This window comes from Nothobranchius furzeri, chromosome 7 (genome assembly GCF_043380555.1).
Source record: "Nothobranchius furzeri strain GRZ-AD chromosome 7, NfurGRZ-RIMD1, whole genome shotgun sequence".
Classification (NCBI taxonomy): Eukaryota; Metazoa; Chordata; class Actinopteri; order Cyprinodontiformes; family Nothobranchiidae; genus Nothobranchius; species Nothobranchius furzeri.
Window position 1 is genome coordinate 23,258,490 of NC_091747.1, and position 12,998 is coordinate 23,271,487.

Here is a 12,998-nt window from a genome sequence, read left to right on the forward strand (position 1 = left end):
ACAAAAACCACACTCCTGAATCCAAGGTTCAACAATCCGATGGACCCTCCTCTCCAGAACCCCTAAATGAACCTTACTAGAGAGGCCCAGAAGTGTGATCCTTCTGTAGAAGAAGAAAGTATCATTTCTATAGCGCCTCTCAAGATAAAAATCACGAGGCTCTTCACAAAAACAAGAAATGTAAAAATATAAAAAAGCATTTAGAAAATGTTTAAAAATATATTTAAGATAAGCAAAAATAGACAGTTGTGATTTAAAAAATGTTAGAGAGAAAGTGAACAGGAAAGAGGGAAATCAGTGGATCCTGAGGAAGGTGGAATAGGTGGGAGAGCAGAATAAAGAGAGAGTGGTGAAGAAGGTCATACAAAAGCCAGCTTGAACAAGTGAGTCTTCAGCTGCTTTTTAAAGGAGACCACTGAGTCCACTGATCTCAGGCTCAGGGGGAGAGAGGTCCAGAGTCTGGGGGCCACAGCAGCAAATGATCTGTCACCTTTGACCTTTAGCCTGGTGCTGCACAACCAGTAGGCTTTGGTCACTGGACCTCAGGGACCTGCTGGGGGTGTAGGGACTAAGAAGATCGCCAATGTAAGATGGTGCTTGTCCATGTAAGGCCCTATAGACCAGAACCAGGATCTTGAAATGAACCCTGAAGTTGACTGGCAGCCAGTGAAGCTGGAGGAGAAGCAGGGTGATGTGGGTGTGTTTGGAGGACTTGGTCAGAAGCCGAGCACAGGCATTCCTTCTGAAGAAGGAAGAGCGAACAAGAGAACTGACAAGAGAATCCAGGGTGAGAGCTGGGTCAAAGGTCACGCCAAGATTCCTGACAGAAGGTTTGGTGTGAGAAGCAAGCTGACCAAGAGAGTCTCTGACCCAGCCATCCAGGTTTTGATAGAGTCTAAGCAGGTGTGTAACAGCTGCAGCTTAGACATCTCATGGGCTTAAAGGAGATGTACAGTTGGATGTCATCTGCATAAAGATGGTAGGAGATTCCTTTGAAGGAACTCAGGATGTGCTGAAGAGGAAGCAGATAGAGGAGGAAGAGCAGAGGCCCCAGCACAGAACCTTTTGGGACACCATGGGTAAGAGAGGTGGTGGAGGACCTAAACTTGGAGATGGCCACAAAAAAGGAGCGCTCAGAGAGATAAGAGGAGAACCACTCCAGAGCAGATCCTGATAGGCCTACCCAGTCTCTCAGCCTCTCCAGTAGCAGGTGATGGTCAACAGTGTCGACGGCTGCAGTCAGGTCCAGCAGGACCAGAACAGAACAGTCCCCTGCATCACTGTGTGTCAGAAAGTCATTAGAGACCCTAAGAAGAGCTGTTTCAGTAGAATGAGCTCTATGAAAACCTGACTGGAAGCTATCATAGATGTTATGTTCATCAAGAGCAGCTGTGAGTTGTTTAGCCACAACCTTTTCCAAGGTCTTGGAGATGAACGGAAGTTTGGAGATGGGTCTGAAGCTGCTATGGAGAGAGGGGTCAAGACTCGGTTTTTTAAGAAGCGGGTGGTCTGTAGTGACTTGGAACACACTCTGTGGTCCCCCTTTTTATTTATTATTTATTTAACCAGGAAGGTCCCATTAAAATTATAAACCTCATTTTGGGCGGATCTCATCCACCCCTGGGGCCTTGCTACTGGCAAGCTTTTTGAACACCTCAGTGACCTCAGCCCCAGATTGGAGAGTCCAACTCAAAGTCCCTAGACCAGGGCTATTCAATTCTGGGCCTTGAAGGCCAGTATCCAGCACGTTTTAGTTTTAACCCTGCTTCAACACACCTGATTTCAATCAGTAGTATTATAACCATAGACTGTACATATACTGGACAAACGGATTCCATTGGCTTCAATAACACGTTTGTTGTCTATAATGGGAGGTGGCCACCACCGCCATTTTGACCGTGTCACAGGTTCCGTCCAGCCCAGACAATTCCATAAAAGGGAAGAGAGGAGGCGCTGAGGGTGTGGCTGTAAGGCTGGGCTCGAGTGACGACACCCAGGCGAACTAGCTACGAGCTAACCTGAAGCTAACCCTGGCTAACCCAAAGCTAAAGCGGAGGTGGGAGCCGAGCTAACGGATGTAGCCACCTAGCTTCAACCCAACCGGAGCTAACTGGAACACCCATCGACCTGAACCTTACACGGAGTTTAGGTGGAGGTTTTCTGCGCCTGTTCGTGAGAAGTACCTGTATTAAAAAAGTTTTAAATCGGTAAGTTTATAATTTATTTCCGTAATGAAAACATTTTGCTTTGAGCAAGTTTTCAGTACAGTTTTTTTCGGCGCTATCACTCCTGAGTCGCACCAGCCATTAAATGTAGCATGAATAAGAGAAAATATATTTAAGTCGTATTTTGGGGGGACATTTTATTATCTTTCTTACAAAATCTGAGACCAAGCGTTTCACATTGCAACACAAGCACCGGTAACCATAACAGAATGAACAACAGCCAGCAGAGGAGAGGATGGCGGTGTTTCAAACCCTCCCGGCCGGCGAGGACAGCTCATTCCTGGGCTGGAGCCGGCCCTCAGCACCCCGCCACAGGCGCTAACAGATGCTGGCGGTGTTTGAAACCCTCCCAGCGGGACAGGGGAACTCATTCTTGTGTGGGTCGGAGTCGGCCCGCAGCAGCGTGGTGTAGCCTACATATTTTGTTATATAAGTCGCTCCGGAGTATAAGTAGCAGGACCTGCCAGAAAATGTAAAAAATTGCGAGTTATAGTCCGGAAAATATTGCAGTTATTAGTATTCGAGCTAAATTAGCAGCGTAAATACATTTCATATATTTCCAAAATGTTATACTTGTTTGTATCTTGTACAGCCAACTAGTCTTTATTCTGGACTCAGTACAATTTACCAAAAGTAAAGAGACATTCTACAGATGAAGTAAGCACAAGATAACTTACTGGAAGACACGGAATTATCATCAGAACCAGAACAAGAGAGCCTGATAACAGTCGTGAAAATAACAGTTAAAAAGTATGTATGTATAATAGAAATAAAAATATATTAGAATTAGTGTAACTCACTGTGATCCAAACAATAAATCAGCCATAGCTGATTAGTAAATATGACATGAGGTCTGGGAGTTTTTAATTTTCATTTTTATTTTTTTCTTAGATCTGTTTAAATGTCACCATGGCAGCCTGTGTGTCTCCAACATCAGCTACACAAAGCAGCAAGTGTAAGTTCCACATACCTGTCTCACCACTTCATGTATGGTTTTGTACTTTAAACAATTATGACAAACCTGTTATTTTTTCTCCATAGCCATTTGGATCATTGGAGACAGCTGAGTGAGGCGTGGTGCCCAGAGAGCTGCAGAGACAACCTTGGCCTCCCTGACGTCTGTGTCTCCTGGTTCGGTTGGGGTGGACCATCGACATACATACATGTGCCGACACTTTGCGCCCTGTTTTATAAAATGTAGTGTTAAAAATAAATGTTTTTGCTCAATTACTGGAATTTCTTTGGTTAAGACAAAAGTGAGGAATAATCATTTACAAGTTATTTGTACAACAGGCCCATTTTAAATCCCAACAGTTTCTTAGCAGACAACAGAAATGTGTTCTTTACTAACTTTACTTGGTTTAAAACTCTTACTAAAATAGTGCCGTATTGCAAAACCCAATCATACTTGTTATGTATACATTAGCTTTGTAGATATTTTTTACAGATATATATTTGTGTGCAACAAATCCAAACTTAAATAGTTTGTCATTCTTTATTGAAAAACAACAAAATACAGTTATACAGAAGTGTGGGAAAATGATAATGTGAAAGTATTGCTATTTAAATGTAATCCTATTTATCTTTAAAAAGAAAAACTCTAAAAATGTCCTGTACAGCATCATGACAGAAGAATGGTGGTCTGTCTGTCAGAATGTGCTGAACAGATTTGCTCTTTGAGGAGGAGTGTCATGTTTGGAGGAAGGTACTTAACCCAAGACATGCAGAATACAACACTGACCAAAAACTGATGGAAAAAATGATTTATTTATAAGGAGGAACTTAAGGTGCACAGATAAGTCTGTGGTTGGAACTGCAACAACAGCTCAGCATCTGGAGGAGGGAGAACACAGGTGAGCTTAGGTTCTGGTTTCAAAATCCATTGTAGGCAGGCAGAGGTGTTCAGCAGACTTACTGTGGTGGGTGTATGTGTTGGCTGGAGGAGGGAGAGGTAGAGAGCCGGGGGAAGCGCAGGAGAGGGAGCAGAGGTGGAGAGAAGCGGGGCGTCCTGGTGGATGGGGCAACGGGTGAGATGAGAGGTGGGTTATGGAGGGTGGTGATAAGGTCCGTGTGTTGAATATCCAAATCCTGGAGTAGAGGTCAGTATCCAATGAGGTCGACAGGAATCCTGAAGAATGGTAAATCCAATTTAAGAGCAAAAACACTACGAAATAACATTAATCCTAGGAACACTAGAGGTAACACGAGTGGCTGGTTACTACCAAAACTGAGGCAATCTTCTGGCGTCAAATTTTGTCCTCCATCCACCTTAAATAGGAAAGCACCCCGCTGATCGCTGATCAGGAACGGCTGGGGTGGAGTCACCAGAACCATGAAGAACGTGTCTCCAGAGACAACTCGGGTCCTGGTACCGATCAGGAAAGCGGACCTTATCACCCAGAGCTGCCAGGTCACGCTCAAAGCCTTCATGTTCACGCTGCAGAGCCTGAACGCTGGCCAGGTGGTGGCTGTAGTTGTCTGTGTTCAGGGCCTGGTTCTTCTCCTCGATCCACTCTTTGGTCTCATCAGCGTCTCTGAGAAGACATCAGAACTCCGTCTGAGTGTGGGTCCAAACTCTACTGACCCGTAAGCGGCGCATAAGTGTGCGGGGTACCTGTGGAAGCGCTACACCTCATGGGCGCTGCCCAGCATGTTGCAGCGAGCGCCAGCGGTTGTTCAGCTCCTGGAGAGAAACCAAACCCAGTGAGATGAAGGTGGACGCCAGCGGGCTGGACGCCGGACGAGGAAACCTGGAGACGGATCGCTCAGACAGGAAGGGAAGAGCTTCCTCTTACCTTGATGGAATTAAAGTTAGCCGTCGTCTGAACGCCCAACCGTACGGTCTGAGGTCAAAGGTCACAGGAAACACACACCAGTCAGCAGTCATACAGATGCATAAAGATAACTGTAGCCATGGCAACCAGCTGACATGTCCCCACTTTCACCAGCACCTGGTGCCTGCCGGGTCACCTGAATTCCTGTGTGATTTCAGCACGGTCGGCCGTGACTGCGGCCATCAGAGGTGACCTCTGATCAGCTGAATGAACTCACCTTCTAGGGTGACGCCGTGTTACCCCGGGTTTCCACGGGAGCCGTCAGCAGCACGTTACTGCAGCAGCACGTCTTGCTCGCGTAAGCTGCTGCTTGGCCCTTCCCACGAGACGCGAAGCAGCAGGGGAGCAGCTGTCACCGACCGAGCACGAAGTCACTCGAGTGACTTCGTCAGTAAACACAACAACAAGCAGGAGAAAATTACAACATGGTTTGTGTTTTATGTTCTGTCCGTTTTATAATCGCCAATACGGACCTGAAAAACAAAGGAGACCGCTAGCTAGGTGATAACTTCTCACGGGGCCGCTCAGTTAGTAACCTTTTTTAAAAGTAAAGCAACCGGAAGGCAGTACGTTCTTTATTCTGAAAATCTCGGTAGCTTCTCTCAATTTCCGCGTCCGATTTCCTGTCTTTCCTTCCCCAAAAATGTCGAACTTGACCCGTTTCAGAGGCGTCGCGCGTAGAAAATAGAACCGGCGCGTAAGGGCCGCGACATGCTGCTCCTGAGACGTGGCCGACTCGCGCTGCTGACGGCTCCAGTGGAAAAGGTTCTGTTGACCACAGCGGTTCCTATCAGCAGCTATGACGTGCTGCTGCAGTAACGTGCTGCTGACGACTCCTGTGGAAAGCCGGGGTTAGAGTCGGCTTCATCCTGTAAACAAACAAATGAGTGGTAACAAAAACACCACGTCTGGTTCTGGTGGAGGCGGAGGACAACACGCACCTTTCCAGGAGCAGAACCCAGATGTTCTTGTTGCTACAAACAGAGACGAGCAGAGTTAACAAACCAGGAAGTGAGAGGGACCAGCTGCTGCAGACAGGTGACGCTCACCTGAGCCTGAACCATAGGAGCCTCCTCAGCCATCAGACCTTCTGACTCCAGTTCAGATGCCACCTTGTTGATGTCCCTCAGGCGGGACTCGTTGGCCTTCAGGTCCTGCAGGACAAATGCACCTGCTGATTATCACCTGAGCTGATCTGACAGCTGCTGCTGGAAGACGGAGAGGAGGAAAAGTCCGACCTTCTGGAAGTCGTCAAACTTCTTCTGCAAGACCTCGACATTCTCCAGGTCCGACCCGTCTCTCCATCCTCATTCAGCTAAAGACGCGAGTTCAAGTAAAACAACCTAAAGTCACACAAACACAAAGCAGGTGTGGAGATGTTCGCTCTGAGCTGGAGGTCGTTCCTCGGCTGTGAAGGGCACACGAACCTTGTTGGTGCTGTTGAGCAGCGTGAGGATGTCGCCCTTCTTCATGGTGACCTCTCCAGGACTCTTCTCCTGGTAGTCGTACAGAGCCAGAACCAGCTCCTTCCCGGTCTCATCGTCAGTTGGAGCCACTTGTTGCTGTTGGGTTAACAGGTCTGGTGTTAGAACGTGGTGGATAAGAATGTTCTGACGGGCCGAGGGTTCTGAACCAGCGAAGTGACCTGGACCCAAACAAAGTGAGCCAGAACCTGCAGACACCTCAGAAACATGTCAGGACCAGACCTGCTCTACCTTCCTCCATTATGGTCTCTCCTTTCTGGGTGACAGCCTTGATGCGAGGTTCATGACCTGTGATCTCAGCCTGCAGAGCCTGGTGCTTCTTCAGCAGGTTCTGGACACCAATCAGGTCCTTCCCTGAGGACACATGTTAGAGTTCAGCATTATGCAGTAGACAGACCAGTTTAACCCAGGGATTTCTTTCTTCTACAATCTGCTCTTTAACTGTATTATTTCCTGCTATTTCAGCTGTTAACTTTATTTTTTCTGTAAGTGTTTTTCTCCCCAGAAGAAGCTACAATGACGTTCTGCTGAGCTGTGGTGGCCTCATGGAGGGGGCCATCGTCTAGCACACTGCTGCTAACCACTTAATCATTCTCCCTCTCCTGATAATAACATTTTACTTTCTTTGATGTTGGATGTGCTACTGCTAGTTTACCCGTTTAATTATAGATTCACTAGGATAAATACAATAAAGTTTATCTCTCGCCAAATAGAATATTTACTAAGAAATCACAATGTAACGTGTGTGTGTGTGTGTAAAAGCCATGTGTAGTGTTTATTTATAAAGCATATGTTGTTGGATTTTATCCAGAATCAAGACTTTGAAAATATATAGTTTAATTACAGTTTGATTTATTTGACATCTGTATAATGTTTATTATTTTGCTTTTTCCCCCTAAATACCTAACGTTTTAGTTAACATGAATATTAGTCATTCATCACAATACATGAAGTTACACATTTTAAATTTTAATAGGGGAAGACTGCAGGAGGGAGCAGTAAAATACAGGGGGTCCCCTGCAAAAACTAACTTTACGAGTCTGATGAAACTTGCTGGTGTTCCCGCTGCTTCTTCGGTAAACAGCGCCAACAAAAACAAAGAAACTTGGGATCTTGTCGGCGTGGCAGTGGGATTTAAGGGAAACGCTGTATGCCCTATAGACTTCTCAACGAGCTGCAGTATTTCTCCGGTCAGATCTGTCTCCGAGTTCCACGAGCGGTCAGCCCGCAGCAGCGAGGCGCCGCATCGATCAGCCTGCCCGGCCTGACCGCTGGGGATTACCGGATGAAAGAATAGAGCACAGAAGTGTCCCCCCAAGCGGCGCGCCCCGTCATATTTCAACCCATTTTTATCTTAAATGCACTGGGTTTTACCCTATTACCCATTTAAATATGCCCTATTAATTATTTTACCGTATTTTACATTTAAATTTCATGGTTAAACAGTACATGCTACATGTTAAACTGATAGTTAGCTAGCTACTTCGGTAAACTCAGCTAGTTTAACATGGGAGTCAATGAGGATTTGCTCGCTTCTGGTACCAGCCCCCAGCGGATGAGGGTGGAACTGCAATTTTTCTTACTTCCGGGTTGGGACCATTTTCTGAGCGGCATTGTGGGGGCTTGATTATAACCCATCTTTCGTCAAACATTTTGACAGGTTGTTCTTGACCTTTTGACCTTTCATGCCTATTGTTCATTTTGACCTTTGACCTTGCCCCCTTTCCCTATCATCAATCAATTGGACATGTGTATTGTTTAACGTCCAGATGGCCTAGACCCCCCACGCCGCAGCAACAATGGCGTATTGTTGAACGTCCAGATGTCCATGATCCCCTACGTCATAGCTTAATGTGTGTAATGGCGCGTGAAGTTTCTTTTTGTGTAGCCCAGCGGTTCCCACAGCCCCCTCCCTTCTGAGTGTAATCCTATAGTGTTAGCCCCTTGCATGCCTCTTTAAAAGCTCAGATCGTGTCCGAATGGTGAAAACCCGACCTCTAAGAAAAAAATGATGAACCACGAGGAGATGAATGAAGCACCAAGCCATGAGGAAGAAGTGTCTACTACATCCGACGCTTCAACTTCAACTCAAAAGGTGAAAGAAGAGAGCGTGGATACGCCGCTGTCAAAAACCATGCTTTGTGAAAAATCCATCGCGATCCATCAGATGCCTGCAGGGATTGGTGCTCCCCGCAAATCTACATTCTACATCTGCAGAGTGCAGGTTCCTCCTTTCGGGGGTAAAGAGATCTTGGAGCAAATATGGCAGTTGGAACCATACATGAAACCAACACACACACAGACCAATATCTATTATGGACATCAGAACACCCCACCATACACAAAATGTCAGTAATCAGAACATTATATCACCGAGCAAACATAATAACAGAAGAGAGACCGTAAACAAGAGAACAAACACATACAACACACAGAAAGTTTTGTCATCTAAATTGTACTGCAAATGCAGAGAAGCAAGAAAAAGAAGGCCAGCCAGGGAGCAGAACCATCTGGCAGATGTTCACAAAGTGCTTTTCTCCCCAGATAAAAGATACTTGGATTTCGTATGTTCAGTCTTAAACTTTGTGTTTAAATGTGTTATTTACATGCAGCTCTCTGACACTTTTTGACCAGAACTAAAACTATTGTGTAAAACTTTCTGTCCAGCAGCACATCAGGGTGAATCATCAGAGGCTGTAAACACACACACACACACACACACACACACACACACACACACACACACACACACACACACACACACACTTGCTTCATGCCTTAGAGAAAAGATTTGATCCTTTTTGTAGGACCTATATCAGCTGAATTAAATAAAAAGCTGTTTATGAGGTTTGTTTTTTGGGAGAGGGCGATTAGTAAAGTCTCGGAGCAGACGTACCTCTGGTCAAACCTTCTTTATCAAACCTTTAATGTCTTTCCTCTCAGAATAGTTAAACTAAGGCACATGCATGTTGTAAACGGATTTACACACACGAGTGAAGGAGCTGCTACATTTTATCCATTATTAAGGAAACATGAGCGAAGAAGCGATTTCAGGAAGAAATGTCCGGTACAAAACCAGTCCGGTATTATTTTTTGGATCGTAAAGGTTTTTTTATTTCTGCTCTGGGGAGTTTTGAAGAAGCAATGGATACGAGCTAAACACACACACACACACACACACACACACACACACACTTCAACCACTTTCCCCTTTCAGAAAATGCCTGACTCTAAGACAAGTAAAGAATTTAGGTTACCAACTCTAAGCACCCATTCAATCATTTGTCTCCTTATACAACAAAGCAAATGACTCTGTATTGTTTATAAACATTTTTTTCGACCAATCGCGCCCGTTTTCTATTCAAGATTTTTTAAACAACGGTATAAAATGTAGAAGGCATTTTTGGAGTCGTGATTTGAGAGTAAGCAGAGTCCTAAGATGACGGGTGAGTTTTTAACTTAAGATGCAAATCTTTTTTTCTCTTTCTGGTTTAACATCATCTTATTTTATTTTCAGACGCTATTGTCATATCGGACGGCGAGTGGGAAGAAATTCCTATTGAGGAATTAACCTGTAAAACACCGCTACTTTCCCCTAATCTGCCGGATGATTTGTCTAAAATTAACCGTGCGGTCTACAATCTGAGTGAGTGTTTTTTTTAATACGTAACGTTCTTTTTCTTCAACTGAGAAATATTTCATTTCACAGAAAAGGAGGGGGTTCAGCCTTACCCCGGAAGTCACAGCTTTTACCCAACCACGCCTCCATCCACCAGCCAGGAACGAGCTGGCTTACATTCAAATCAGCCCAGCCAGACTGTCAGATCACACGCGAACTCAAAAGCTGTTCGTGACAAGACCGTCACACCACAGGCGACCCTCGAAGCTGGTAAGTGATTACAAATTAGTGATTAATAAGTCAAAGATGACTCGTTCATATTTTTCGTTGTTTTTATTCTTACAGAACAACAGCCGACAACCTACGCCGCCTCAATATCTCCGCCCCCACCACCTCCTCCCCCTTCTCCTGTGCAGAGGAATGGTAAGAGATAAAAAAAGTGTTTATTAACTTCAAAGATGACTCGTTCATATTTTTCGTTGTTTTTATTCTTTCAGAACAATCGGACAGCGACTCAGAACCCGCAAACCGTGCTCCTGAGCAGCCAGTCGGACTGCCTTTGTATCTCGGCGGTGGTGGTGATGGTAGCGATCTGGACCTCGGACTGGTGTTGTATCTTGGTGGTGATGAATCCGTTAGTACCCAGCTCGGTGGCGGGCTCCATAGGTCTTCAAGGGTCGTCTGATTGTAGAACCCCGTCATGCTGATGCCTTAGATCGTCTGGATGAAATGGTTTCTAACTGTAAGCTCTTTATAACTAGTGCTGGGTGGGGGGGGCGTGGTATGATGATGCGACCTCCTCCTCCTAAGGCAGGTCTTAGAACTCCAGCTTTTTTCGCACTGTCAGAATGTCGTTCCAACAGCGGCTGGTACGAAAAAGTGAAGTAATACGATCCTCCACTTCATTTATTTTTTCACACCAGGCTTCGAAAGGTACAACCTGTAGAAGGCGGTAAATTCCGCATACAGAATGCACATTTTCCAGCACAAAAAAGAGCTCAAATCCTCTCACATAGACAGAGGCCTTGAACATCCACTCTCCATCCGCATCCTCTTCCCCCTCCCATGAAGCGCTGAATGCTGTCACAGCGTTCTGGATTTCATCCAGCGTTGGAAGAGCTTGCGGCCCGCTGCGATTGACAGGCGGACGAGGTCTCTCACCATCATCTCTGTACACCTTGCGTGGAACAGCCAGCCTGAGCACAGCCCAGTCGTTGTATGAGAGAACCGCTGGTGAGTTTGATGAATAGGATTTAAGAGGTTCGCCCTCAGCCACATCTTGGATTAGACACAGTTCCTTGGTGTCATAGCTGAACCGGTACCCAAAACTACCGGTATAGCCGTAAGGTTCCAACCGCCATATTTGCTCCAAGATCTCTTTACCCCCGAAAGGAGGAACCTGCACTCTGCAGATGTAGAATGTAGATTTGCGGGGAGCACCAATCCCTGCAGGCATCTGATGGATCGCGATGGATTTTTCACAAAGCATGGTTTTTGACAGCGGTGTATCCACGCTCTCTTCTTTCACCTTTTGAGTTGAAGTTGAAGCGTCGGATGTAGTAGACACTTCTTCCTCGTGGCTTGGTGCTTCATTCATCTCCTCGTGGTTCATCATTTTTTTCTTAGAGGTCGGCTTTTCACCATTCGGACACGATCTGAGCTTTTAAAGAGGCATGCAAGGGGCTAACACTATAGGATTACACTCAGAAGGGAGGGGGCTGTGGGAACCGCTGGGCTACACAAAAAGAAACTTCACGCGCCATTACACACATTAAGCTATGACGTAGGGGATCATGGACATCTGGACGTTCAACAATACGCCATTGTTGCTGCGGCGTGGGGGGTCTAGGCCATCTGGACGTTAAACAATACACATGTCCAATTGATTGATGATAGGGAAGGGGGGCAAGGTCAAAGGTCAAAATGAACAATAGGCATGAAAGGTCAAAAGGTCAAAGAACAATAGACCTGTCAAAATGTTTGACGAAAGGTGGGTTATAATACTACTTCAATCAGCAGGTAATGAACAGGCTTCTGCAGAGCCTGATCTGCTGCACAGGTGACTCAACCACTGAATCTAGTGTGTTGGACCAGAGAAACGTGCTGGATACCGGCCCTCAAGGCCTGAACTTGAATAGACCTGCCCTAGACTTTGGTGTTTGTAGCGCACTGCTTTCCACACCCGAGATTCCGGATGGTGGACTAGAATCTCCTCAAAGCCATACGGAAGTCTTGCTCCATGGTCTCACCAAACTCATTCCCACGCCCGAGTTTTTGCCTCCACGAACAGCTGGGCCGCATTCTTCTTGGACTGCCGGTACCCATTAGCTGCCTCGATCCACCAGTGGGTTCAGGGGTTGCTACGGCAAGCACAGACAATCCTACGGCCACAGCTCCGGTCAGCTGCCTCAACAATAGAAGCATGGAACGTGGCCCACTTATTGATTGGCCCCCGCTTCCTTCAGAACGTGTTCGAAATCCGGTCGAAGGTGAGAATTGAAGCTCCTTCTGACGGGAGACTTCGCCAGACGTTCCCAGCAAACCCTTACAACACGTTTAGGCCTGCCAGGTCTGATCAGCTTTCTCCCCCACCATCGAAGCTGTAGCATGGTTAACTACATGCTAGAATTAACGCTGTTTGCTATCAGCTTTGTTAGATTCTAAAGAAAAGGTCTTACATTTAGCCTATGAACCAATATTATGCACCAATATCTAGGATATTCACGCAATCGATAGAAGTTCATACACTAACTGTCTTATATATATTTTAATCCAAAGATTAATGTTTAATTTAAGATAATTAAATTTAATAGCAAAAGTTTATTTATTTAATCAG

At 45.8% G+C, this 12,998-nt stretch overlaps 1 protein-coding gene and 1 long non-coding RNA gene across 2 annotated transcripts; one reads left to right on the plus strand and one right to left on the minus strand.

Annotated features, from left to right (window-relative positions):
- Nucleotides 1–2,078: 2,078 nt before the first annotated feature.
- Nucleotides 2,079–3,452, plus strand: LOC139070537 (uncharacterized). The gene is made up of 3 exons (XR_011521020.1): nt 2,079–2,207; nt 3,117–3,180; nt 3,267–3,452. It is a non-coding gene; the product is annotated as an uncharacterized lncRNA (long non-coding RNA).
- Nucleotides 3,453–5,796: 2,344 nt separating this feature from the next.
- On the minus strand, nt 5,797–6,916 carry LOC139070536 (spectrin alpha chain, non-erythrocytic 1-like). The gene is made up of 6 exons (XM_070552895.1): nt 6,775–6,916; nt 6,487–6,704; nt 6,298–6,402; nt 6,109–6,213; nt 6,001–6,033; nt 5,797–5,928 (listed from the first exon to the last, which is right to left on the minus strand). The coding sequence occupies exons 1-3, from the start codon at nt 6,782–6,784 to the stop codon at nt 6,367–6,369; spliced, it is 264 nt and encodes an 87-aa protein (XP_070408996.1). The 5' UTR covers nt 6,785–6,916; the 3' UTR covers nt 5,797–5,928; nt 6,001–6,033; nt 6,109–6,213; nt 6,298–6,366.
- Nucleotides 6,917–12,998: the final 6,082 nt, after the last annotated feature.

Bases quoted from the DNA above. Each gene is read 5' to 3' on its own strand.
- LOC139070536 (XM_070552895.1), bottom strand. The intron at 6,403-6,486 runs GTTCGTGTGCCC...GTGTGACTTTAG, and splicing joins TGCTCAACAGCACCAACAAG to GTTGTTTTACTTGAACTCGC.